This window comes from Vanellus vanellus, assembly GCF_965231255.1.
Source record: "Vanellus vanellus genome assembly, chromosome: 14".
NCBI classification, from domain to species: Eukaryota; Metazoa; Chordata; class Aves; order Charadriiformes; family Charadriidae; genus Vanellus; species Vanellus vanellus.
The window spans coordinates 19,748,522-19,776,033 of NC_138919.1; the positions used below are offsets into that span (position 1 = coordinate 19,748,522).

The 27,512-nt window shown below is 42.3% G+C and overlaps 1 protein-coding gene across 2 annotated transcripts in view; it reads right to left on the reverse strand.

The window, feature by feature from the left end:
• Nucleotides 1–27,512, reverse strand: part of CYTH3 (cytohesin 3) — a gene marked incomplete at its 5' end in the record, with an annotated part of 53,887 nt that overhangs the window by 22,002 nt on the left and 4,373 nt on the right. Inside the window, 4 exons of one of the 2 annotated variants that reach the window (XM_082490342.1) lie at nt 154–272; nt 4,323–4,389; nt 4,821–4,885; nt 5,446–5,528. In XM_082490342.1, coding sequence (XP_082346468.1) covers nt 154–272; nt 4,323–4,389; nt 4,821–4,885; nt 5,446–5,528 — 334 coding nt within the window. Of the gene's footprint in view, nt 1–153; nt 273–4,322; nt 4,390–4,820; nt 4,886–5,445; nt 5,563–27,512 lie in introns of those variants that run through there. The other variant, XM_082490341.1, reaches the window with a different exon arrangement.

Here is a 27,512-nt window from a genome sequence, read left to right on the forward strand (position 1 = left end):
TCCCGTAGTAGTTTTACTTCCCGCTGTAGCTTTTCCAGATCTCAGAGTAGTAGCGTAGCACTCTCGTGCAGCCCGGGAAGGGGAAGGTCACCACCAAAACCCATACTTATGCTTTGCAAACTCAAGAACAAAGTTTCAATATCTTTATTTTACCTTTCACCGAGGTAATCTCCAATTACCGTTTTATTTAATCCTTCTCCTTTATAAAGGAACTGTGCAATGTCTTCTGCAGTGTTCTGCAGGAGGTCGTTTTCTATCAGAAACTGTATTCCCTGGGAAGAGCAATTTCAGAGGAAAAGGAATGTTATGTTTTCTTCCACAAGCATTCACGTCAATACCGGTCATAACATTTGGTATTAATATACTGACACAGACATATACATAGCACACCAAGAATTACATTAGCCTACAGCTTTTTCTTTTTTTTTTTTTTTTTTTAATGATATGGTAAACAAATGTTTTTCAGTTAGATGAGCAATATTTAGTACTGGTTTAAAGATTAAAACAAGAACATATTTTTAAGGCTAGAAGTACTAGGTGGCAGTTTGAATCCCTCAGCAACAGAAATATCAAATATTAGTTGAAGAATGATTCCATGTTGCTCTTTGGAGTTAATGTGAGAGTTGGCCTGTTCACAATATTGCATAAGTGTCTGCAGAGACACAATCTGTAAAATCGCATAATGAGGAGGTACACAGGAATAACTTAATTACCGCCATGACACCGAATAAAGCACCTGTTACAATCTACAAACTGCAACCCAGTACATCAAGCCACTACTCGCAGCAGAAGTCGCGGCTGAAGATACCGAAATCTGTTTAAAAGAGTTTACGCTGACACCGGGGGTATCGGCGACTTCTGGTTGAGCTGGAACTAAGCGACTCACAAAGGACTCGAACTAGACCATCCGCGAACCAGGCACGCTTCTGCCAGGGAGCTTCTACCCAAGCGCCAGGAGGAGAGCCGTACCCTGTCCCTCGGCGGGCGCCCGGTGAAGCCCCGGGCTCCTGAGCCTCCACAACCTACCGGCCCTGCCACGGCACTCCCTCGGGATGCCCGAGAGCCTTCTGCGAAGCAGCAAAGAAAGGAGACTAAGGGTTACACGAAGAGTGCGCCGAGGGATGGGCGGAGGGGCCGGGAGGAGGTAGCGCTCGCTCGCCCCAGCGCAGGCGCTGCTGCTCCTGCCGAGGCCGCACAGCTCTTAGCGGGGTGCCAGGGAAACGCTGGACGGCAGCTGTAAGCAACCTTAACCTCTGGGACTCCAAATACGAACACAAGAGCTTAATATACTATGCCAAATCTCTCCTACTAGAGTATTTCATAATTTCAGAAATATTAGAAGGTTTTCGATTTTCGCAAATAGAATAGAGTTCTTTTTTATTTCATTACAACCGGGAAAACTTCCATCATTTTTTGATATAGCACAGGAGGCCCTGCAGTAACATTCAAAAAAGTAATTATCCTTCTGTTTGGTTGGTTCTGTTTGGTTTTGTTTTGTTTTGTTTTTATAATGAAATTATTACCTGCCTGACAAGAAAAAAAAAAGTAAATTTTCTGACCTAATTTAACAAAGAAAAACTGTGATGTTATAAGGCTTGAAGCTTTTTTTAAAAAAAAAAAAAAGGCTGGAATGCAATTCTCTCAAAACAATTGTATCATCACCTGAAAACTTAATGTCACTGGCAGGCTGGTATTCTGACTCTGACGGCTTAATATTTTCATAAGTCGCTTCAGAACAGACATGATTTCATTGCAAAGAATATATCTGTTTTATCTTGAAGGAGAAATAGCTGAGCTTTCCTCAAAAGTGATCCCTTCATTCATTTATTTAATGATAACTATTTGTACAAAAAATTCATTTGACTATGAAACACGATGTTTTTTCCCCACCCCGAGTTATTCAGAAAGCTTTCTCAGCTGTGTCAGCCGGAGAACCTTCCGTCCAACAAACATCAGAAACAGCAGCTGCAGATTCCCCCGTTCAACACCTGGACCATATTATTCACACGTAGTGTAAACGGACTGACCAGAATAGTTTTCAAGAAGTTGTACAAGTTACTGAAAAAGATAACGGACATGACTAGAAGCGTGGAAAACAAATTTCTGTGTGCAGAAGCAGATACTTTATGATACTACAAAAATCAATTTAGTTTTCATTTTTCTGGATTTTTTCCCTGTTTTATTTATTCTTAAGATGCTAAAAGAACCAGAAGTCAAGTAGACAGGAAGAGGAATTTGTCTGGGACAACAACTCCAGCATCTGGAATAAATGGTGAAACAGGTCAGCCAAATCCCCGTCAACTCCTACGCGATGATCTTTTGTCTCAACGTCAATTCTCTCTCTGATGGCTGACGGGAGACGGAAGACAGCTGTGCTAGTTTGACCTCCCCACACAAAATTCATGGCTACAGAAATAGTCAACAGTCACTACAAATATCACATGATTTTTTTTTAAGTCAGTGCCATGAAATCTGCTTTGAATTTCATAGATTTGCAGTAACTTAATTACAAACTTTGCAGTTATTGACGCCCTGCCTTTGTCACCGAGAACACATTTTCTGGGCCCGGCGCGGGCAGTGCTGCAGATTTCAAGCTTCGTGTCCTCTGCACAGGGATTCTGGAAGTGATCTCCAGCCTTTACCGTGCCAGCCCTTCCCACACCAGCCAGGCCAGCCCAGGGAGCGCGGCGGGGGCTTCGCACCACCCAGCCGCGTTAACACCGCCGTTCCGAACCAGGAACTCCTGGGGGGACAGGGAGAATGGGAGAACTGCTCTACAGAGAAGGTACACACGAGAAAATGTAAAGGTCTTCAAACAAAAACGGTAAAAGAAAATTACCTCACTGTTTTCCTGCTAATATGCAAACATTAGAACTCTGTTATTTGGTTTTAAAGATGAAAACTCGGGGATTCGGTGCACGTATTATTATCCCAGTTCTTTCACGTTCCTAACTCTGGGGACCATCTTCCCTCCCACTTGTGAAAGAAAAACATCCTTTTTGCAATGACTACTGTAAGTCTGTTGACCACATTTAAGTTATGGTACAGTAGCAATGTGGCCACAGCATCTATTTATAGAAATATTTCACCCAACAAGAAGAGTAATGAAAAGTAGTTAAGATCGGGATGAAAGCATCTGACGTCGTGCTGTGACTTTGCCACAAACCTCTAGGACGCGAGAGAGCTGGAGGACAACAGCAGGCTGTCAGGATACTTGGGGGTATTCTGCCCTCGACAGGACCAAAGTTAGACAGTCGCCAAAATGGAAATTAAAAATAAAAGAGGTTCAAAAGAGGCTCAAAAAGTGTTCTGTCCCGGAAAGTACTTGAGTGTTCCCGGTAAACCGAGAACAGCCACCTCTGTACTTGGGACATTACAGAAAAGCCGACAAAATGTAACTGAATTCAATATAAGAAAAGAAAAAAATACAAAAGAAAACCAACACGGAAAAACAAATGCTAAGCGATTTCCAAAAAGACCTTAAAGAAGGCCGTTCACAAATTCAAAACAGAATCTCAACTACAAACAACAGAAGGCAGTAAAGCAAAGCAAGGAAGATGCAAGATGAAAAGTAAAGGCTAAAGGTCAAATATGCCAAAGCAGCTCTTTTAATTAAATCGGGGGAGGTCTGTAAAAGCAGGTCCCTGAATTTTCCAAAAAATTAACAATTATTTAAGAAAAGTAGAGGCACAGCAGAGAAATGAACTACTTTACTTCTTGGCTAAATGCACGGTAGACGACTTGAAGTTGGTACCCAAGTTTCTACCTGCAGGTGTTTGTGCAAGTCATACAGGTACAGGTATATATATGTATGTATAAACATACAAATGTGTATACGTGCCTTTTTCACAGACAGAATTTATATACGCAAATATAAAAATCTGTATGAGAACAAATTAAAAAGCGTGTTAAAGGGTATTTTCAAAGAAACAAAAAAAGAAGGGAATAAAAAAAATGGCCTCGCTAATAACCAAACATAAAAATATTTTTAGAATTATATTTGACCTCTCAACACAGAACACCTCTATCAGGTGCAAGCAATCTTTCTGCAAGCCAGCTCAATCAATGCCTGGCGCTTTCACTGTTGATAAACAACCCCCGCTATCAAAACCGGTTTGCTTAAGTGAAAAAAGCAGACAACTGGCACAAGATGACTGCTTCTAATTTAACCCTCTGCTGGCTGTGTTACAGGATATACGAATAAGGCCCGCAAACTTTCATTAACAGAAATATTTTCTTAAGAACACAGGACTGTATTTGTCATAGATCATATTACAAGCAGGAACTCGATTCCTGACAAGTAGAAAAAAAAAATTCTCTACCTTCTTAGGGTCCATGTTGAATTTCTTCCTTCCCATGGCTATTTGCTTATTTCTCTGTGTAGTTTTGCTGCACGTGGAGAAAAAGAAGGAACAACAAGCAGTTATCAGTTCTCTTTTACAAAAACAACAACTTCCGGCTGAGCTTCTTTTAATTTCCGTCTTGGTTACTTTGTATTTTCTATTACAAATACAAGACATTCACCTTTTATAGGGGGGAGACGATGTTACTATTTTCAATTCTTTCAGGTGACTGCAGTCTCAGAGAACTGTATCATTACCAATCGGACAGTCTAAGAGATTACATTCTGTCCAACATATTCTCCATCCAAACAAATGACGCAGCTGAACAGGACAAAGTCAGGCTTTGAGACTTTATGACGGACCGAATAAAGGTGATCCAATGTTTGTTTAGCACGATAAAGCTATTTTTATTTGCTGTTCCCGGAAGACCCGTTCCAAGGTCTTCCCGAATGATGTCCATGTGTTGGCACTACTTACCTTTCTTCTACACTAGTCAGATTATCAATTTCTGTCATAACCTCAGCAATTTCAAATTTTAATCTCTGCCAAAAGAAGGAAGGACAACGTGTTAACCTGCATTAGAGTACTTTTTGAAATCACCTATCATATATTAATACAAGCAATTAGGTTTTATTTTCTAATACCTGCTACTCACCTGAAGAAAAGTGATGAAACTTACGGCTTCCTTAGACATTTAGCTTAAAGCTTTTACCACAACTGAGTAACTTTTGAACACACGGATCTGAACTCCCAGCGTGTGCTCGTGTCAGAGCATCAACACCAAGCTGCCATTGCCAATTTCGGTGTAAGATTTCTTTACCCAAATTTCTCACTCACTCCTGTCCTGTATGCAAATCTGCCGTGTAATGAGTTCTTGATTACACAAGTCGAATGTGTACATATGCACACATTGCATTACATAAATACAGAAGTTAGCATTTTTAGAAGCACACAAATGATGCATAAATCCTATTCATTATTAGTAAGACTTGGCTGAAGCCATTTATATGCATTACCTGCAATTCATACCCAGGTATGCAGTTCACTGTAACTTAATCTACTGAAGCAGTCTTCTAAGGATCTTTACAGGTAAATCAATTACCTCAATATCATCGATCAGTTCTTTTTTCCTGCGACGAATATTTAAAAGCTCTTCTCTTTCTTCTATGGAGAGGTCATCAGGCACTGAAACAGAGCAAAACGTACAGTCTTTTAGCATTTGCAAACATCTCATCACAGAAAACTGAATAAACCTGATTAAGAAAAGTAAGATTACGCGAAACAGGAGGGATTTTATTTTTTTTTTTAGCTGGGGTCATTTTCAGAACAAAAAACCCCAACCGACCAACAAAACAAAACCCAAACCTAATTTATTGGAATCCTACTTTATAAAAATCATAAGTAATGGAATGAGTGACTATGGACAGAACCTTCAGAATGGAACGAATGACTACGGACAGAATCTTTCAAAAGAAAGCTAGACAATCACAGGGAACTTGTTATCATATAATATACGGTAAGATTTGGCTCTACAGCTTAATTGCCAAATTCAAGTCTGATATCATTCCAATTATTTCAGTAATGGACCAAAATTCTTCCTGCAAATGAATGATGATTCAAAAGACACCCAAACCATTCTACGATTCTATGACTACCAGGGAAAAAAGCCAAAGCTCTATACAACTCACTACCCAGATGTGCATCCTGGCGCTGATTTCGGACACGATCAGAATTTTAGCAGTACCCTTCACCCAGCTGCTCTGCAGCGCAGAGATGTGGGTAAGTACACCACCACCGCCGCCCCCCCTCGCAGCAAACACTTCCCATCAGTAGGAAATACAAATAAACACACAGTCAGAATCGGTTATTTAACACAGTGCATCACAAACTTACGGTTTTGTACACCACCACTTAAGTGAGTCTGAAGTATCTAAGTCAGTTTTAGGTCTCTCCTCGGCCATGCTACCCCAAGCGCGCTACGCTGTCGGCACGGACGCCTTGCCCGGGGAGACGCACGCGTGTCCCTGTAACGGCGAGGGCTGTGGCTCGCTCAGCCGCCCCTGCCCCTGCGCGCTCTGCCTGCCGCCCGGCAACGTGACAAGTCACTCACACAAAAACTCTGCTTTTCTTGAGCAGTTAGATTCTCCCTAGCAAGAAACTTCTTTGGGCAGAGATTACTCTCACTCCCTTGTACGGCGGTGGACACCAACCACAAACATTCCCCTCCTCTGCAATGAGCCCGTAACAAGTTTTAATGCTACCCACTTTCTTGTAAACAGCTCCTTAACTAGATAACAGCTTTTCCTTCCAGCCCAGTAAAATGCAACAACAAAAATAATAATTAAGACATTGAGATGGTTCTGTCCACAGCCACCGGGGACGGCCGAGGCTGCTCCGTCACGTGTAAGACTGCAGCGACACATCGCAAGCAAAGGTTCAGCTTGACGGGGCATCTCTAACGACGCATCTGAAACACAGCCTCTGTTCAAACCTTAATAACGAAATATATTGATTATTTTCAACATCCAGTGGTTAAGCTCCTTTCTTTTTAGGATTCAACTCGTAACGTAAAATCCAAATGGCAACAGACCTTGTTAGACACGAAGCAATTATGGCAAATTATCTCATTTAACTACTCCAGATGCAAACATGATTAAATTACTTCCAGTTTAGGACATGACAGTCTTCTCTTGAACGAATACCAGACTTCAACATGTTTACCTACTTTTTCCCTTCATCTCATCAGAAACGCACTCACTGCTAAAAATCCCTTGTGTGCAAATACCCGTAAGATTCTTTTCACATCAAACCTTAAAAATACATGTGTACCCTACATCACATCTTCGTCTTAAGTGTATACTCTAACATCTTAAACCATCAAAACTCAAGAGACTCTATGACTATAATACACTACACACATACACATACCACAAATATTCCAGTTAGTAAACGGAGGACTGACAATAACAAAAATGCAGACTGTTACCCAATGTTGATTATTAAAAAGGCAAACTGTATATAATTATTCACTCTCTTAGCTAGGAAGTACACTCAAGTATCCTTAAAGCATTTTTGCAGTAATACATCAGTAGGTGAAATGAGACTAAAATTTTGCAACACCAGTATTAGTAAGAGTTCTTAATTTTTAACTTTTTGCCACAGCAGACATTTGGGTAACTCTCAGCTGCATTGGCAACTGGAAATATTAATCAGAACCCAAACAGAAAATAATCTTTAAGCATTAAATATTTAGAATTCACAGATGGTGCTTGATTTTTCTTCAAGTTGAGTTAAAAAAAAATAATCTCTGGATCAGGTGCTATCACAAAATCTTCCCAAAGCAGAAGGTCGGTGAGCGATACTGCAGTTTCTTCTCCTTTACACTACTGCACCACTGCTACTAAGCTCCCTGGGACAGGTTTGGCACATCTAGAACAAGGGAAAATGCTATTTGGAATCAACACAAATTGTGGCAGTTTTCTATGCTCGAGCAACCCACCAAAGAAAAGAAATCAGACACCTCAGTCCTCCTCCTACAGCACCCAAAGGCTGTCTGCTGTGTTCTTCCCTTTCCTCTGATCACAGCTGCGGCAGACAACCCTCACGGTATAATTAATGACGCTGTTGGACAAAAAGGAAATAAACTAAATGGAGTCAGACTGCCTTTTGCATTAGGAACAACATCAAGGATTATCTGCCAGATGCAAGACAAGAAAAGTCTGCTGGAAAAGAAGATTCTGCTCTTCGAGAGCACATAGAAGACAACACTTAGAGAAAACTGCACATTAATGCAACATCTTTAAACAACGGTATTAGTATCAGAGCCAAAAGATTCCAGTATCTTTTGATAAGAATAAAAGAACCAGGATACAACTGAGCGGGCTTACAGTACTGCTCAGCTTCCAGAAGCTACTGGTACAGTCAGTATTTTACTGCGACTCACACTACCAGCACCGAGAAGGAATGACTCGTCAGGATGACTCCCAAGCGCACTGTCCCTATCGTCACCATATGTCGGCACCTGTGCAAGATACTGAAGATGTTTGCCTTATTCTCAGCCTCCTTTTGGTTGTACATCATCGCTGCCTCCCTTCCCCAGCGCTGCTCTTCATGCTGATGAGAAAACATATCAATGGGAAAACGAACTCACCAAAAAAGAGGTCCTTGAGAGACTGCAGCGGCGTTACAGCCTGCAGCTTCAGAGGCTGGAGGCGTCTGCGCCAGGAGGCTGCGTCACCTTATGCCTATTGTCCCTGTTGTTTCAACTCTCTGTCTTAAAACAAAATTGAACAGTATTTCTGTATTTCAATGAAGGCTTTTGAAATATTAACATTGAAGGATGCACCTACCTTACCTGAAAGTTAAGAGTAGAAGATAGTCAACTGCAGCTAAAAAAAAAAAAAACGAACAAAACCACCAAACCAAAAAACCAAATCAAAACAAAACAACACACCACCAAAAAAAACCCCAACCCAGAACCACAAACACAAAAGGGCACCCACCATTATTTAAACCTTTTCCTTTACAAGTAAGGAAAAGTGAGGATCTACTGTGTTCTTCACATCAATTATTCTTTGCTTTTCATTCACCCCTAATTATTCAAAAACACCTAGAAAACATAAAAAATCCTACATCCTACTTCTAAATAGATAAAGCGCCTCCTCAGCGATAGACTCAAATGGCCATCAGTCCTTCTAACTCGAGCGTGAGGTGCCTTACACAACCTGCAATGCAAGGACCACTGCGAGAGCCTGAAGATCATTTTCTTTAGAAAGCAAACCTGTGGAGCTGTGGTCTCCAGGTGTTCTCAGAAAACAGACTAAGCACTCTGAATTATTTCCAGTTTAAAAGGAAAAATATTCATTTTATTTATTCAAAATCTGAAAACCACAGTTGAAATATCTGGCGTCAAGGTTAGACTCATGGCAAGCATGGAGACCAAGACCAGCCAAGAAATAACACCACCGCATTAAAACGTCTTTGCAGTCCTAAGCAAATACTGCAGACACGTGACAAGCGATGATCTGCCCTGGAGAGGCCCCTTCCAGAAGCCGCCACTTTGACTCCAGCAGCTAGGCGGCTTTCGCGTTTTCTAACCTTGTGTTCACAGAATGCTCCAGACAGAAGAGCTCGTAGAGCACGTATTACCTATTTGTTCTGCAAGACAAATTTTCTAGCTGTCCTCTCTGAGCCATTTCCAAGTTTTTTTGTCTTTCACCAATTCTAAACACAAAGTAGACAGGATGGGAGGAGTTAGCATGAACATTTAAATACTAAAAAAGAACAAAAGCATTTCAGTATAGTGAACAAGCCGCAGTTGCAGCAGGCTTTCATGCTATCTTCTAATCTTCAAATGAAGACAATGTACGAATGCAAGTCATTTGTGTGAAAGCCTTTTAGCTTACAGGGAGAGCGTTTCCTTTTTCTAAAACTCCAGGGTTTCAACTACTACTAAATAGTCAATATACCTACTGATATTTTATCTAAAAGGAAAAGTTCTTGAAATTACCAATTATATTCTTGGCCAAGTAGTAAACCACACCACTGTATATGTTGCTACTAATACCACTCCTACTACCACCAGGAAAAAAAAAAAAAAAAAGGAAAAAAATTAATATATTCCAATCTCTGTTCAATTACCGTAACTGATCTAAATGTACTTAAATTATTTCCTGTAAACAAGCACTTACTGGAATACACACTTTGAATACAGGTAATAAAAGTGTTAGAAAAACAAACAAAACCCAAACTGTAGCCTGCCACAGAAATCAGTGTGTTGTCCCACAGCTGTGATGTCACTCTGTTAAATAATTTTCCACTACCGACAACACACATACAGTATCCAAACAAGAGCATGAGCACAGAACTCTGACATTTATGAAGACATAAGAAGCATTTTTGAGCAAGCAGGTACAAAAAAGAAACCAAAACCAAACCCCACTCTTTTCCAGATTGAGATAAAACTGCAACAGACCAACTTGCATAGAAAGTCCCACAGGTTAGTGAAAACTAGGAGCAAATCCCATAATAGCAGGCAGAAATCTAGTACTTTCCAAGTCCATACCCCTGATACCGTCATCTTTTTCAGTAGCAAAAATGAAATCCTTTCCGGCTCTCCAATGGTATTATATGCCCCAAAACTCCTGTGTTTAGGTTGGTTTTTACTTACTAGCCTTTCGACCAGCGGTCACCAGCCAAGGCGTAGAGCAATCTCGCTCCACCACTTCAACTGACTTCAGAGGTCAGTCTCCCAAGGGGACAGCGTAAAACAACCCCCAGGCAGCAGAAAGCAGGCATCTACCCACACCTAATGACAGATAAAACACAAATTCTGTAACCCCACTGACGAAGCACCACAACTCCCTCACTCTCATTGCTCAACTAACTTTTTGGTTTCATAAAGATAAATATTTTCCTCCTTCCATGTCAGCCCCAAATCGGTGGTCTTAAGTACTTCCATGCCAAGCAAAGAACAATTACATGCAATTTAATTTTGCTGCAATTGAAACATCTTGCAAGCGCGAAGACATTTACACAACGCAAGGCTCTAAACTAAACAAACCCATCCCATACACCGAATGGGTAGACGTGTTCCTTCTGGCCTTTAAAATAACACACGTTCATCTCTGAGAACAAATCTGATTGTCTCGGGACATTTGCCTCAACGGATATTCTCAGGCTCATCTCTGCCTTTCCCCCTACACGCTCCCTTTTTTTTTTTTTTTTTTAACTTAATTACAGGAACATTTTCCAGCTTTCAGACGAGCTGTATAAACAAAGCTGTGACCACTTGTGGCTACTCAAAATTCCACAGAAGTTTTTGTAGGAGGACATCCTCCTGAATAGATTTATCTCACAGTGCAAAACCAAACTCTACCTGCATTTAATGCAGTCAGTAAAACTAGCTGTGTTTGGTTCCTTCCTTCTTTTAACTACCTCGCTGCGTCCATCTCTGCTATTCAGTCACCGCTGAACACGTTCCAGCATCAGAGCAATGGCACTTCCCATGAAGAGGGAAAATAACCCTGTCCAGAAGATCCTTTCACATACCAAATCTGCCAGTCGGTGGTATGAGGCATTTCGGACCGAGTCCATGGCTTGCAGCGTTATTCCGAGTCTTCGGGCACGAGGGAGGCGGTGGCCAGAACGCGCGTTAGCGGCCAAACCAGCAGAGAACCTCAAACCCAACGGCCATCGTTGTCCCTGTGGGGCTGCTACGGAGCTCCTGACAGCGTTTTTCACCCCCGGGTAAGGAGACGCTTCACAGGCAAGTTATGGGTTAGATATTGCCCCTTTGGGCTTCTAATGATATGTGGAGGAAAAAAGGCCTAACAATGTTAACCCTATTACCCCATAAACGTGTTTTCAGGAATTTAGAGGAAACAGTTTCCCTCTGACATGACCCACTAAATCTTGAAGATTTTTTTTTTTTTTTTTTTTACTTCCACTGCAAGGTAGGTTTAATTATACCAGTGATCCACATTCATCATAATTTTTCTTGAAAGAACAAACAAAAGCATGAAAAAAATGGAAATATGAAATACATTTTTATTCTGTCCAGAAAAGAAACAGCCGGGTAACTGCCGGGCCAAGTGTGAAACAATTTCTTGTAAAAAACAAACGGTTTTTATTGTAATCCATAAGAATTGCTTCAAATAAGGTAGGATTATGCATGGTCAGAAATAGCCGTGCATAATTTAATCAGCGTTAACAGCCCTAGTCAAGCACAAAGCAGGCAGTTCCAAAATTGTGCAAAATCGGGGTCCAGATAACACTGATGTGGAGGGGAAAAAAACATCCAGTCTGTGCATTTACCCACCTCCCAAAAAACGTTAGCTTCAGGTGTCCGAGCGCAGAGCGCTGCGTGCCCCCAGCTCCCGCAGACGCGCTCCCGCCGCCGCCAGCGCGTGTCCGCCCGCAGGACAGGGCCCGCGGCAAACGGCCGCAGCGCCTGCGGCTCCGCCACCACGCACGGGGACAACGCCAGCGACCGCAGCCGTGCCCTGGAGGGCGCAGAGGCCGCGCACCGCCCCGCGGGCGCTGCCGACCCCCCTGCCGCCGCACTGGCGCGGTCACGGGCGCCGCGCAGCAGCCGCCAGACCCTGCCTTTCCACGGGTACACCCACAGAACGAACCGGGGACACCCACCCTGCCTTCTACCTCCTAGTTACGCCATCAACACGGGTATCTGCCGTTTGAAAGCGGTATGCGCTTACGGTAACGGGTATTTCTTTTTGACAGGGCACGGACAGTAATTCTTATGAACAAGCAGCACTGAGGGCCACAATCACCCTTTGTTTACCTCCTTTACATCTCATATTCAACAACGTACCCTACTTCATCGTTTTGATGTATTTCCATTAGGAAGCCAAGCCTTTTGCAACAACAAACCACCTTCAAACAAATGAAGGCGCATCACTCGGTGAGGAAGAAGAACCACCACCGGGGACCAGCCCTGAGCGAGACGTCACAGGCGGCGGGTTGGTACCGGCTCCCGCTGTCCCTGCACCGCCGTGCCACCGGCTGCTCCCAGACACACCGTCCGGCCCGGATCCTGTTTTTTCTGGGTTTTTTTGTGCCAGTTTGGCCAAATGGCTTCACTGAGGGACCCCAGAGCTGCCCGAGCCAACGCGACGGGCGCAGCAGAAGCCCCGGCAGCAGGGGGGCACGGGGGACAGCAACCCCCTCCACCTCAGCCCGACCCAAAACCAGCTTAGCTCGGCCCAAACCCCCACCCTTACAGCCTGCATTCTCTAAACCCTAAATGTAGTTCAACCTGATATTAAAAATAGATAAGCGTGGATTTCCTTTTAGAAGCATTTTTCTTTTGAAGTCGCTCTACTCTTGCTTCAAGATGAGAGGATGCTTCTAGGCCAACTTTTCTTTCTGAAACATGTAAATACAAATTACTGAATATGAAAAGAAAGACGAGTTTAACTTAACGTTCTAAGTCTCTTACCCAAATACATTAATACTCGCATTAATAATATAAAGTGTTAAAATATGCATGGCCATGCATATTTAAAAGCACAGAAAAAATTTATGCTAGCTAACGTGGAAATTATGAAGGGAGACCTTGGTCACACTGCAGTGGTATGTGTTTTGGGGAGGGTTATGAAGAGATTGGCACAGACACAGGAAATACTACCCAAGATAATATGTGCCTTCATAAGCATCAATTACTGTTCAAGAAATCTGGTGAGGCGCCATCCTGATTACAGCGCTGTAGCTATACGCTGTCACTTACATTATCCTCCCAACGTCAGTCCTCTTTCAACAGGGAAAACAGTAACATCGAAGTGATGTGGGACAAACGTAATGCTCTGCAGTGCCAAGCACCATAAGTAAAAATGCACAATCTTGCACTGTCTTGCTGGTTTAGGAACAGTGGTACATTTACATTGCCTTAAAAATTTTCTTACTTGGCTTTCAGCTTTTTAACAAAACGACTGCATCTGACTTCTTTTCCCCGCAGCAAATAATGGGGAGGGGTGGTCAGAATCAGCTTTGTCTGTATTTATACTGGTGGCGTTACTGCACACTGCCCTTCCAAAAATAAGAGGCCCCAAGCCTTCTCTTTGCACGGCATCAGAACCACAAAACACTGTCAGACGCAATCAAAGGAGTTTCCCCCCCAATACGTACGCTGCGAGGCAGAGTCTCACAGACAAACAATTTTGGAAGAATTGAGTAAAAACTTCCTCCCTATGGAGCACTCATGTGCAAAACCAGAGAAACAAATAGGTAGGTTACTCAGTGCTCCAACTGAAGTCAAATTTTCTCTGATGTCTGCATTGGAAAGCCTTTGTTCATAGTACACTACCTTACAGTAAGCATTAAAACACAATTTAGGCTTTATAGAGTAAGAGTCTGCAAATTCTGAATTTCTTTTGTTGACTTTCATAGCGAGATCCAGGTCACAATAAATTTCAGCAGCCCCGAGTGAGAGAGTGACCCAGCAATAACGCCAGGGGAGACGACGGGTGAGAGGTGATAGCAAATAACGGGTCCCCTGGCAGGGCAGAACAGCAGCCAATTTCAAGTGGGAGCCTTGGGAAGGGAAGGAGGGCTCCCCCTCAGCGCGGTCTGGGAGGCGAAGGGAACAGGTCACCGCGCCAAGTATGCACAGCGTAGCCAAGCGACACATTAAAGATACCACGTATTTAATTGGAACCCTTCATTCATTCCAGCGCAGAAAAAGGGCAGCAACAGAGCAGTGGGTTTTGCTTCCCTGCAGCAGGAAGAGAAAATTCTGAAATTAAAAAGCATAGACAGAACAGCTTTCCAAGAGTAAGATCTCTTAAGCCACAGAATAGAAGCAGTATGCTCCTTTCAACGTGGGACGCTTCTGATTTTGCCCAACTGAAGTGCAGTGTGTTACTACACAGAATTACACAAACAATGGGATGGAAAGGGAGGGGACGGTCCCAAGACTAATTTTTACAACAGCGCAGTTCACTTCGGATTGAGCCAAGCATACAGGCCGTGCTGACAGTAATTAAAACACACTCGCGTTCCAAACAACTGCAAGATGACAAAACTTCAGGTAAGCAAACTTCAAGAGACTTCCACTACGTCTTCAGCAGACTGACATCACGCTATGTAATATCAGGCCATTATCTAGTTCAAATGCAGATCAGAAAATTGGCAAAGAATATCCACCTTTGTGAGTTCTACTACATTCCCTTTTCACGTGAAATGGGCAGCGGATAGCACTGGGCTGTCTCCAGTCTATCAACCACCACCAAAGTCGCGCTGCTCTAAGGGAGCGGCAGTGGTCCTGTGGGTACCCGTGGGCTGACCAGCACGGGGGGCCATCGGCACAGACTGCCCGTGGAAAGCAGGTCCAACGAGCGGAAGCCCATACAGACTGGGAAGCTGCTTGAACTACTGCTGCCACTGACCAGGGTTTGGCTCCATGTTCACCTCAGAGGGTTTGGGATGATTCCAACCAACTCTGTGGAGCATGAGGCAAAGTTAAACTACCGACGGGAGAGCAAATCTCCTCTGCCGACTCCTTCTCCTCCTTGACCAGGACAGGGCTCGCTCTCTCGCTGCAGTCTCAAGGAGTATGTGTGGATGAAAAGGAGAGCAGGGACAGTCCGTCTCCCGCTGGCACACAACCCCCAGCAGACCCTGTGAACAGCCGGACTAACCGCAGACGTCCCACTGCCGAGCCAGACCGCTCTCAGCTCCCGGACACAGCCATCTCCGATGGAACAACCCCTTCCAAAAGCAGAGATCGTCTCATCATCTCTTGGGTGAGGAAGAGGCAAACAAGAGCGCACTGGTCCCTTCAGCTTTTGAAATGATGTTCTGAGAAGGAAAAAAACAATACAATGGCAGCAGCGTTTCAGCCTTGCCCTTGGTGAACAGCCGTGTTCCCCACAGCACCCCGTCACCGGGAGCGCAGGGCTGGCTGCCGCGCACCTACGATTTTTCCTAGGAGAGGCCCTGGAAAAAAGACTCGAAAAAGCAAACACACAAGTGTAGTAGCAGACATTGCTGTCGGATCCATTTTGAGCAGCAGCATGGAAAATGGAGAGGAATGTCGCTGAGCAGCTGCAGGGGGGTCCCGGCGCCCGGCCCCTGTGGCTGCCCGCCAGCAGTGCCCTCGGACACGGCTCCAGGTTCCGGCACAGCCCACCAGACCCACCGTGCTCCCAGCAAAACCCGCGGCGCTCGCACAGCCCTTCTGTCACAAATTTCCAGTAACCTCTACCCTTGGCAACAACGGAGCTGCTCGCTGTACTTCACTCATTAGTGCAGAGCATTAGCCAGTTACTTAGGATTGCTGGCTGTTTCTAAAGCACACAAATCCAATTTTCAGAAAAAGCAAGGCAAAGTTCATCTTTGCCCTTCCCCCATCCCTGCCTGCCACGGCGCTGGAGTTAGATTTCAGAAGCAGTATTTATTGCAGAAGCTTTCTATTTATTCATTTTCCAGGATCAGTTGCACGCAGGAGGAGGTGGAACAACTGCTGGATTTGAAAGCCACCCTCCTCTCTGGGGAGCGTCTCCCAAAGGTAGCTACAGAGCGCCATACCGGACTCCCACCTGCCAAGCGACTCCTCCAGTGGCGTTTGCCTTCCACCAGAACACGACGAATCCGCGGAGGCACAGCGCTGTGCACAACGTGGCGCCTGGTGCTGTGTAAGCCTTCGAAGCCCCTGCAGTCTCCGCCAAAAAAGTAACCCTGATACCTGCTATGGAAACCACCGAGCCGCGGTGCTTGCAGAGAAGTGCACCGTAGGTAACGCGGTATCTTGCTCCTTGGCCACCTCGGGCTTGAATCGCTCCATCTCCTTCCTATGACGCCAACGGGCCCATCGGCCACGCGCCCGGCAGCCTGAGAGGGCACCAAGAGAGGTCAGAATTGATTCATAGATTTGTTAGCGAAGGAAGAGTAAGGCTTAGTTTAAGACGGTAAAGTATTTTCAGATTCCTCAGATTCAGATTTAGCTTTTGTGAATTGCTGGTTGCCACCACACCATGAGACAATCAGCTTGACAGGTTGCTAATCCGGACACAAAAGAGCTTTTTATCCGGTGCACTGCGCGGTTTGCTGGACGGAGCCACTTACCGCGAGGTCCGACCCCTGGTCTCCCATTCTGTGCCTGGCAAAAGACCATCGGCAGCTCACACCAAACCTGGCTCACCACACTTCCAAAACAGCACATTCAGCACACGCTTCAATCCTTGCAAATAGAGACGCAAGTTCTATGTTATAAAAAGAGATTTTTCATACTCCAAGCAGACCTTCTGGCATTCTGATCAAGAACTCATTTGAATAAATACGTTCCTCCAATTTAAACTTTCCCTAACAGTTCCAGCCAGATCTGCTAAAATATTACATTGCCCTTTCTAAGCTGTTTTTTCTGCCCGATATTGGCAAAATCACTGCATTCCTTCCAGAGATCAGTGAAAAATAATCTGAATGTATAATCTTTTGTACTTTGTTTTCAAATAATGTAATCATTTTTTCTCAGCCAAATACTTAACAAGCAAAAAAGTCATATCCCTACGACTTCAAAGATCTAAGCAATTTAGTTTTATTACTCTCAATGTCTCTTAATCACAGCTTATAAAATTCCGCATTTTCCCTGCAAACAAATAGAGATTTAAGAACTTTAAGCAACTAACTGGCATTCAATCCTCAACCTCTTTTTAAGTCCACCAGCTCCTGCTGCTCCTATTAATAAACATTCTTTCTCAGATTTCCACTTCATCCTGCCATGCTCAAATAGGAAACGTTTTTGTTGACTGGGAAGCAATTGAGGGGGACCAAACGCTTCAGTTCTGCTGCTCAACATGACACAAGAGGTAACAACAGAAGATACCACTTCCTAAATGAGTAAAACCCACGGCAAATAGTGATTTTTCCACCTGCAGACTGCGGCTTCACAGACACGTGGTTATACGCGGCCTCTGCCGAGCACGTTTCCAGAGAGGCAGTCTCTTCTTCAGAGCCGCGCTCTACCTGGCACGAGCTTTCGCTATACAAAGACAACCTTTGTACAAGGCTGAAAAAAATCTGACTCGTACCAACACACTTGCAATCATCCTAAATTTGCCATAGGGCAACCAGAAGTACGGAGCTGTAAGTTCTGTTCAGTGGTCGGTAGCAAAAGCGGCCGCACCTCTGCCGACGCAGCTCGTGCAATAAGCAGTAAGAAAACTTGTTAATGCAGTTTAGAGATTCTTCTCTAATTCACAAACACAGACAACGCAGCAGTGAGTACAACACACCTGCAGAACACCATTCACAGATAAACTCTTTATTGTTTCAAGCGTTTCTCGACCACTGAGAAAAGCGGTTGGTAGTAAAAGTGGTGGCACTATTAAGCATAGATTTTTGTCACCGACAATCATCTAATCCTGACAGCATACACCTAGAAAGGCAGCAGTCTACAGTCCGCTTCAAAATTATACAAAAACTAGTTCTAAGATATTCTTCAATTACAGCATCTGTCCTACATCTTAATAAATTGGACCTTAAAACTTTGTTGAAATATTTGAAGCTCGACCAGAACAGCCGCGTGCCATACCCAACTGAGGCTGCGGATGTTTAGGCGGTATCTCTAAATGTCTGGAAGCTAGTTCTGAAAAATCATATTATAAGCCCTAAAAAAAAAAAAAAAAAAAAGGTCAAAAATCCCCATTATACGAGTTTTTAATCAGTTTTAATCAGGCTGTTAGATTCCATTAGACCTGACTAAAAGTATTTTATTATGAAAGTTTACAACTCTTAAAACAAATGGAAGCATCTAATTTTTCTTTTTCCTGAATTCTTCCTCAGTTGTACCTTAAAAAAATGTCCTATCATAAGCTAAAGAACCTCAAAGCATAATTAATTACGAACTAACTATCAACGGAAGACTAGCCATCCTGCATTATCCTAGCTAAGAACTTACGAAAGTAAAATCTTATCATAAATTTTCCATTTTAAATGCCAGATCGGTCACTAATGAAATCAAAAATATTTTTTACTGATTTAATGATGATGTACATGCTCTCACTAAATACCGCAGCATGCAACTTTGCACGGCACACATAATGTGCTCATACTAAATGGATGGCATAGTTTCCATAAGAATTAGTAGCAATGGAAAAAGGCATCTTATACAGACCCACAGAATATAACCACGACATTGTTCATTAATGCCTGCCACCACTGTTAACTCTTTTCCAGGAAGTCTCAAGAGGAAGCTAGATATAGCAGCAGAAGCTGATGAACTTCCAGCTGCAAGGGAGTGGGAGGGAAAGGAAGCAGACCGATTAGTTGAATAGATTTATTGTATGCACATATTCTATGTTAAAACCCTGTATCTACTATGACATAAATTTTTTTGAGTCATTTGACTGTTCACAATTCAAATAGAGGAAAATGCTATCAGGCTAACATGTGTTTGTTCAGCAGGAAACCCTTTCTTCAAAATGTAAAATGAGGTAGTGAAAAGCCAAAACTTCGCTAGAATTGTCACACTGTTATTTCTCAAATGTGAGCAGGACCTTTTGATGTTCTCCCGTCACATTAGAAAATCGTCTCGTAAGTCCATATGAGCTCCAGAGAAAAACACAACGCAGCCACGGCCGAAATGCAGCGTTCTCTCTCTCAAAGATGCAAGACATTATCATACCACTTTCTTCGATTTAGTTGGCAGATTTTATTCTCGAGCCATGAATATTTTCTGGATTTTCCTTACGCTGTATCATGAATAGAGCCAAAGCATCTTAAAGCACATCCGTAAGCAAAGTTTCTTATTCTGTTTGCTCTATTTTAATGCTCTTTGACATTGGCAGAGTCTACATACAACCAATTTTGCAAAATGCACTGTAAGTTGACGTGCACTTCAAGACGACAATTAAATTGAAAGAGACTCCTTTAGGCCCTTCACAATTCCAATAAAGATCATAACCCTTAAAAATCGGGAGAAAAGAACTTTGATCACCATTCTTGCAAAAGAAGGATAAAATGAAGTAGTACTGCTTATTTAACCACTGCAATGTCAAAAAAAAAAAAAAAAAAAAAGAGAGGGAATGCAAATTATTTGCCTTGTATTAATTTATGATACTGTATTAAAAAAGAAGATAAAATACAAGAGTGTTTGGGACAGGATACAATCTGACCAAAGCCCAAACATAGGTACACAATGCACATCACCCAGTGCAGTAATAGAGCAAAATGAGTGTCATCATTTACTTAATTCAACAGAAGAACAAGAAACACCTGCCAATTTAAAAAAAAAAAAAAAATTGGCTGCGGGTTTACAAAACACATTGACAGTGAATTAATTCATTCACCATGCAAATAGTATCAACTGTTACGGTCATAGAGGGCAGCAGTCCTGCCACCGAAACAAAACTCCCTCGTTCTTACAACTGGCATTGGTCACGACATTGGAGAACCCCAAAATTATTCCATTTTACATTGCTATAGGGACATCATAGATACCTTTGCACTGCAATTGATTTGTGTTAGAAGTATTTTGCCTTCCAAGCACAGTTTTGTCCCCATTTCACTTCCTCTTTGAAGTCACAGATCAGCTCCTACTAGCTCAGGAAGGAAAATAAGTTGTTGCTGTTATGTTCCGGCACTGTGGGGCAAAACGCCAGGCTGTCCGGCAGCCCACAGACTGACCACAAACCTTTCGCTTTCCCCTCCCCCTTCCCCCCATTTTTTTTTACCCCAATGAAAGAATTAATAGCAACAACCAATTAAGGCGCCTGGAAAGAAATGCACTAATACTGTCCAGGGTAATGCTCAAGACAGTAGTTATGTCTTAAAATTCCCTTCACTGTCACTAGTAATGGAAATAACTTAGAGTATTTCAAGCTGGCTCTTCCAGTCAATTAGGACTTATAATTTGTATACTATTGTTATTAAATTAGACTAGCATAATTACAAACTGATTGAGTAACAGCATTCAAAATTAAAGTCTCGGAGTAAAAGAATTCTGAAATTCAGGTAGCCATTTGATGGACTCCATTGGCAAGTTAAGGTTGGAAGGAAGATCTGGAAAGGATGCAGAAGGATGCATTTCTACACTAGCATCCCTGGTCCCAAGTAACTAAGAAACAGGATGACTGGCTACAACTACAAAGAAACTTGAGAAATATGACCCTTTTAACAAAGAAAAAAAAAAAAAAAAACACACAACACAACAAGCTGTTTTGAAGGAAAAAAGGATGCATTATTTTGATCATCAAGTACTCTCACCGTTCCATATACCCACTGTATTGCTCACTTATTTTGTTTAATCTCAGTCCAAGGCATCATCTATAGAGTTGGAAGCACCAAATATACCAAAGGTAAACCAAACTGTACAGAAAAATATTAGGCTTCTCCCCTCCTTACAGACTCAGGCTCTGTAAAACAAAGACTAGCGAAACACAGCCTAAGTGAAATTAGTAAAATAAGAAATGTTTTACATACTCCATGTTGTAGCACGACACATTGTACCAGTACTTTAAAGAGAGCAAAGAATATTGTTTTAACTAAAACCTTGTACTACGAATGAGAAACTGGTATCTTCTTCCATAAGTCATCTACAGGAACAGCCCCCTTCCCACTCAAATCAGCTAACTTCATTTCTCTTTAAAAAAATAAACCAGGAACTCTTAGATGACTTAAAGTCCACAGCAAAATCTGAAGGCGTTTAAGTATTTCAGGATGGGATTTATGGCAGAGTTCTGAAATGGATACTCCTAGTTCCTGTTGCTTTTACTGGAATATTTTTATAGAGAGTCACTTTTTTCCCACCCTACCCTTTTCCTTTACTGAATTTCCACACAATAACTTAGATTTGACCATCACCGGACATCTGAACAACAATAAAAAAGTTACAGCTGGATCCTGTATTAGTCCCAGCTGCACAGGATCTTTGGCTGCCTTCAGAAAACAAGAGAGCCAATAGGAAACTGGTAGGAGAGCTTCTTTTAGCAGCTTACCTTTGAATAAATTGCTTTTCCATATGCTACTACAACAAACTATTTTACTACTCAATGAAAACTGAAGTTATTCTTCCTACTTTTCAATTCATTTCTAAAAAAGTAAAAATATTTTAAAAAATTCCTTCTTCAAAAACCTTTACTACAACATGCCAGAAAATAATCATCTCCATATGGACTTTCAAGTCTAACATGCCACGGTGGAAGTATCTGCCAAGTCCACCCACCCACAGGCTCCATAAACTTTAGAGTATTATTTGCATTTAATTTGGATTACCAATGTCACCCAACCTTTCTCCTTCGTAACACATGCTAATTTTTCAGGCTTACAACACAGGTAGAAGATACGAAAGGAAAATAAGTTTTCAGCAAAATAAGAACAACAACATAAGGTATCCTCTCTTTACTTTGGATATCAGTGAAGTCACAGCGGAAGGACTTAAACTAGTCTTCTTTTTATGTTTGCTCTTAGAAAATATCACCTAATCTTTTAAAACATTCATGTGATACTGTGTCATTTATTGGTAAAAGACCAAGACTAAACATTGCAGTCTTTCCAACTTACATTGCACAAAATGAGAGTGAAGAGAGTTACGTGTATTTTTATTTTTTTTAAAAATCATTGGGGGCGGGGAAGTTTCCTCTCAGATACTCAAAAAAAGAAAGTTACTATATTTAATGCACAAAAATCCACTTCCTATAGCCAAAAAAAATAATCACCTCCATATGCTCCATTTATCTGTCCTTGCTAAAACACCCACAGCAAGCCGACTTGTCACAAGCTGCCTAGAAAGGCCGACCCCACATCGCACACAGAAGATCGGCTTAAGACCCAGCCTGAGATTCCCAGGTTTCAGGATTAATCAGCAACACCTACGCGAAGAACAACCTAGTCACACACCTGAAACCTTTTCATCTCCCCCTTCTGTGACTGCAGATGACACAACAGCCATTTCTCTCAACCCTGCCTCGGACTGACCTTGGCTACCAGCTTTGGCTTCCACTGAGCAGTTTCTATACAAACTGCAATTCAGGAACAGCAGTGCAAATTGTAAGACACGGTGGGAAAACAAGCGCAGATATTCTCCTTGTCCCCAGATGAATGCTGGATACTGCTTAAAGATATTGCAAGTACGGGATACGATAATTTTAATAACTAAAAGGGTGGTACAGCAGGTCAAAACCGACTTGCAGAAGAGCAAGTTAAATAATAGCAAAGTTCTATAAAATAGAGTAACTTTTGAGACTGTAAACATATACCTCCATAATAAGACTACCCATTTAGGCATTTATGCAATAGACACCACACGCAAAATGAGTTTTCCCCGATTTCTATGCAGTGGGGTTACAAAATGCGAGGCTAAACCAAGGACTACTTCAGAGTGATAGAGGCTCCTGCAGGTACACTCCTCAAATGTTAAGTGTTTGGTTGGGTGGGTCGCAAGCAAGACCCTTGCAGTTAAAAGAAGAAAATAAAAGAAAAGAAAAGAAAAAAGAAATTTAAAAAATTAGAACCAAAAATAAGAAACGAGGGAGAACCACAAAGCAATATGCAGACACACATCCACCTACCCCGCGCCATCGAGTCGTAGATCTGTTGTAACGGGTGATGGGCCCGCACGGTCCCCACAGCAGCTCCTGCGCGGGCAACCGCAGACAGCTGAGCACTCCACGTGGACGAGAAAGGGGTGAGGCCCACGTGGTCTTCCCAAGAACGACCCAGAACGGTCCTACGCAGGACCAAGCCCCTCTCCTGTCCACGTTAGGAGTTTCATGGTGAGAGAATGCATTTAACTTGCAAGGATCTGCCCAAGGAACGGAGTTTCTCCACAACAGAGCCACCGACTCTTCCTACGGCCACTCGGCTCAGCCTCAGCTTCCTGGGAAAACTCTCCTCCGCATCCCCCCAGCCGGCCAGTTATGAGATACTGAAACAAAAACATGCAGCAGCTTTACAAGTTCAAAAATTGCATTTGCAAGTGGTCAAAGCTGTACTCAAACAGAGTAACGAGCCTGGTGGGAAAACTCCTCCTCGGTGTGCTGAGAATGACTGGGCAGGAAGTTCATTAGTCCAAACCCACGTGAGCAAGAAAAAAAAATCCTTTGGAATCTGGCTACTGTATATAAGAAATACTGCTTCAAGCAACAATAATGCCTTATTTTACAATATGCAATGCAATTGCAAACGTCCCTTTTGAGAACTCCCCCGCTCTTGTAGTAAGGCAACAGGATCTGTTTATGTCAGAATTTGACCCTACAGACATCGCTGCTTATGAGCTAAACAAGGATCTTATTAAGGAACGTGATATCTACAGTACATGAAAGCAAAAATGTAACAGCAAATAAAGACTCTTGAATACTTGGAATTTAACAAGAAAACAACCTGAATGGTACTCTGCGATATGAATCAGATAGTTAAAAAAAAATAAAATTACACATCTCCAATCTGGAAGTTACAATGACAATTAACGAGGCGGTTGTATAAAAATGTAGAGGTGACTCATTAAATGATTACATCTCACAGTTCCTCCAAGAGAAAACAGTAAGAGGCAGTTCCCCTACTTGCACATGCCAATTTTTTCAGCCTTTTTTTATGCATGCATGTGTGTGAGAACAAGAGTGAGCACAAGAGAGATTACACACATTTCTTTTTCTACCCATCAACTCCTTCCCCCAAAGTACGCCTGGCGTAGTGCTCAATTTCAGTCTAACTTGACTTCAGGAGAAGACACTCCTACAAGCTGCGTGAGAACCGGTAGCCGGGTAGAAGAGCCACTAAAATTAATTCCCAGAGTTACTGTCCAGCCTCTTCCATACCCCGAGAGACTTGAATTTCATCATTCTCACACAGCTTCTCTTTGTTAAGAAACTCAAGGTATTTCATCTAAAAATCAACAACAGTATCTCCTTCCGTATTAAGGACCCGCATCTGCAAAGAACAGCGGCGGCTCCTCCAAATCCAACGCAGCCCTTGGCCGCGACAGCGAAAGCCAGGCCTGAAATCAGATTCAACTGGCACAAGTGAACGGAGCTCCGATTCTTGCTGAAGAATTTTCTTACGGAATTCAGAACTATTACTCAGTAGTCTTACAGTAAAATCTATCCTTGTTGGTACAATTTCCACTGGGTTGCTAAATAACAGTATCAGTTTCACAGTTCTTCCACACAGCTGGCATAAGGTAAGGTAACTATTTCTTTTTATAATAAACAGAACATCTGAAAATGAGGCTAATTAGTAAAACCACGCCAAGAAGCCCGACCTGCTGAAAAAACAGATCAAAGATCCTCAGTACTCCATGCCCTAGATGAGATTCTGATTTAGATTTCACGAGCTTCCAACACACAACATTTCCTGTTAACTCCACGAGACCCTATTTAATTTGTCAAACACTTTTTTGCTAGGAAATACTAGATAATGTTGGTGTTTGCCTTTTAACTTGTCAACTTTTATTGGAAAACCTACCCACTTAGCTCACACCTGTGTATAAGCAGATACCAGAACTTCAATGAAATTGTGGAAGCAGCTATGCATCACTTTATTTTCCTTAAATAAAACTTTGTATTACCAAATAATGGGTTTAAAGAACCTCAGAAAGTAATGAAATAAATGTGACACAGATGTTCACAAAAAAAAAAAGAACAAGAATGTTTTTACTTCATAGCAACCAAATAGGTCAAGCCATTTCCTTCTTCAGACAAATCTCAGAGGACCACAAAACACATGGTTTTCTAGTGGATTTTGTGTGTCTATCCCACTAAGAGGAAACACTGCTGTCCAAAAAATTTGCAATACTAAGTTTTCCCATGAAATTGTTGGAATTAAAAGAAGGAAGTCATATGCAATTAAAAACAATTCGCTAGATGCTAAAGTTATACAAATGGCATAATTAAATACACTTTTATTACCTAAGTCACATACCTTTCCTACACAATATATTGCTTTAAAAGAATGCACAGTGAACAAGTCAGAAACGCCAACGTTATGGCTGTTCACACAATTTTTCCTTTGCTTCTGTAAATCTTAAAGTAAAATATCACGTTCTTCACTTCCATGGGATACCTGCCTCACAGTTCTATAAGTTTACAGCTTTTTCTAGTAAACCAGCTGCTCAGTACTTATTTTTATCCTCTGTGAATGAAGCACATGGTCAATGTGTCCAAAGTCTTCACTGAAATAAGCGCGATCCTTCCGTACGCGCTTAAGTACTCATGAACTACAGGGAGACAAAGTGAAGTGGACATCATTAACTATCCCTTTACTTTAAAAAGGGAGAAAAAATTCATATAGATTCATTCGGTTATGACAAAACACTAGGCCCATGCAGAAGTCTACAGAAAATGTCACGTGTGATCCCATAACCAGATTAAATCTATTTGTGCGTTCAAACAGGGAAATTAATATTGCATAGGAGAATGTAACTTATTTTGTAACTTTGAGATTGCAAAAATGTTCCAACACTTTTGCATTGCCCTTTTACTGCCATTTTTATTGCTCCTTTTCTACAGACTATTTTTAAAGAAAGAATAAATTATAACATCTAGCTATTACTTGTCAATAACCACTCGGGATATCAGCGTGCGTCCGCAGACATTAAAAAAAGGAAGTGGGTGGAAATAAACATTAAGAGCTCTGGTTTAGACTCATTAAGCTTAAGATGACAATTACGCAATCTTAAGATGTCAACCATGCCAACATTTTAGCTGGGACAGATGGTACTGGATCCAGAGCACACAGTATATGCTGTGAGTCACCAGTTCAAATACGATAGTTCAATTTTTATTTGCAAATTTGATTACCCAGAAACAAGACATAGAGAGGAAGAGAGCATTAAACCAAGCACAGGGTCCTGCAAACCTTCACAAAAAGTTTGAAGCAGAAAAATCACCTTCCAAATGAAAAGCCAATTAACAAGACAGGAGGGGAACGAGGGAAGAACAGTCAAAGAAGCCAAAAAAGGGCAAGATTTCAAAAAGAAAAGTATAGTAAACAGTACTAGAGGCAGCTGGCGGGATGAAGAGGAGGAAGGGAATGTACCCAGTACAAGGGGTCAGGACAAGCATGGAAAGGACCTAGGATGAACCTGGAGGAGATACTCTTCAGACAGTGCCTGCAAACAGCTCATTCAATGACTTCCAACATGAAAAGGAGATGGGGCGGCAGTTCAAAAAGTAAAAGGGGCCAAAGATGGGGTGTGAAAAGAAACGGACTAAAGCGTATTTGCATTGGGAGGGAAAGGAAGGGAGAAGAAGATAGCAGCAGATAAGATGGAGCTAGACTAAAAGCAAAACAGTTTAAAGCTCTTAAAACCTTTCTCTTGTACTAGGAAAGGAGAGACTTACAGGACAAAAAGATGGCAAGCAGAAGAAACCAGAGGAAAGCCACAATGAATTTCATTTGTTTTCCCTTGAAAAAGTGTTCAAAATCCTATAAAGAACGAAGGGGAGGGAATAAATACGATGGGATTGAGAAATTTGATGTGAACTGTAGAACACATCTTGGAAAACAGTGTGTTGCCACCAGATCTGCAGCCCCTCAGCTGGTAAAAGCTCCTCTGACTCCAGTGATATTAAAAGACCGCAACATGCATCCAGTAACAGCCGCCCATGGGGAGCCCACTCTCACGTGGCCACGGCTATGGCTCCCAGACATAGCCCTGTCCCGGTCAGTAAACCCCGCAGCTTTCCTTCCCGGATGCGGCAGTGCAGACAGATGCTGTGT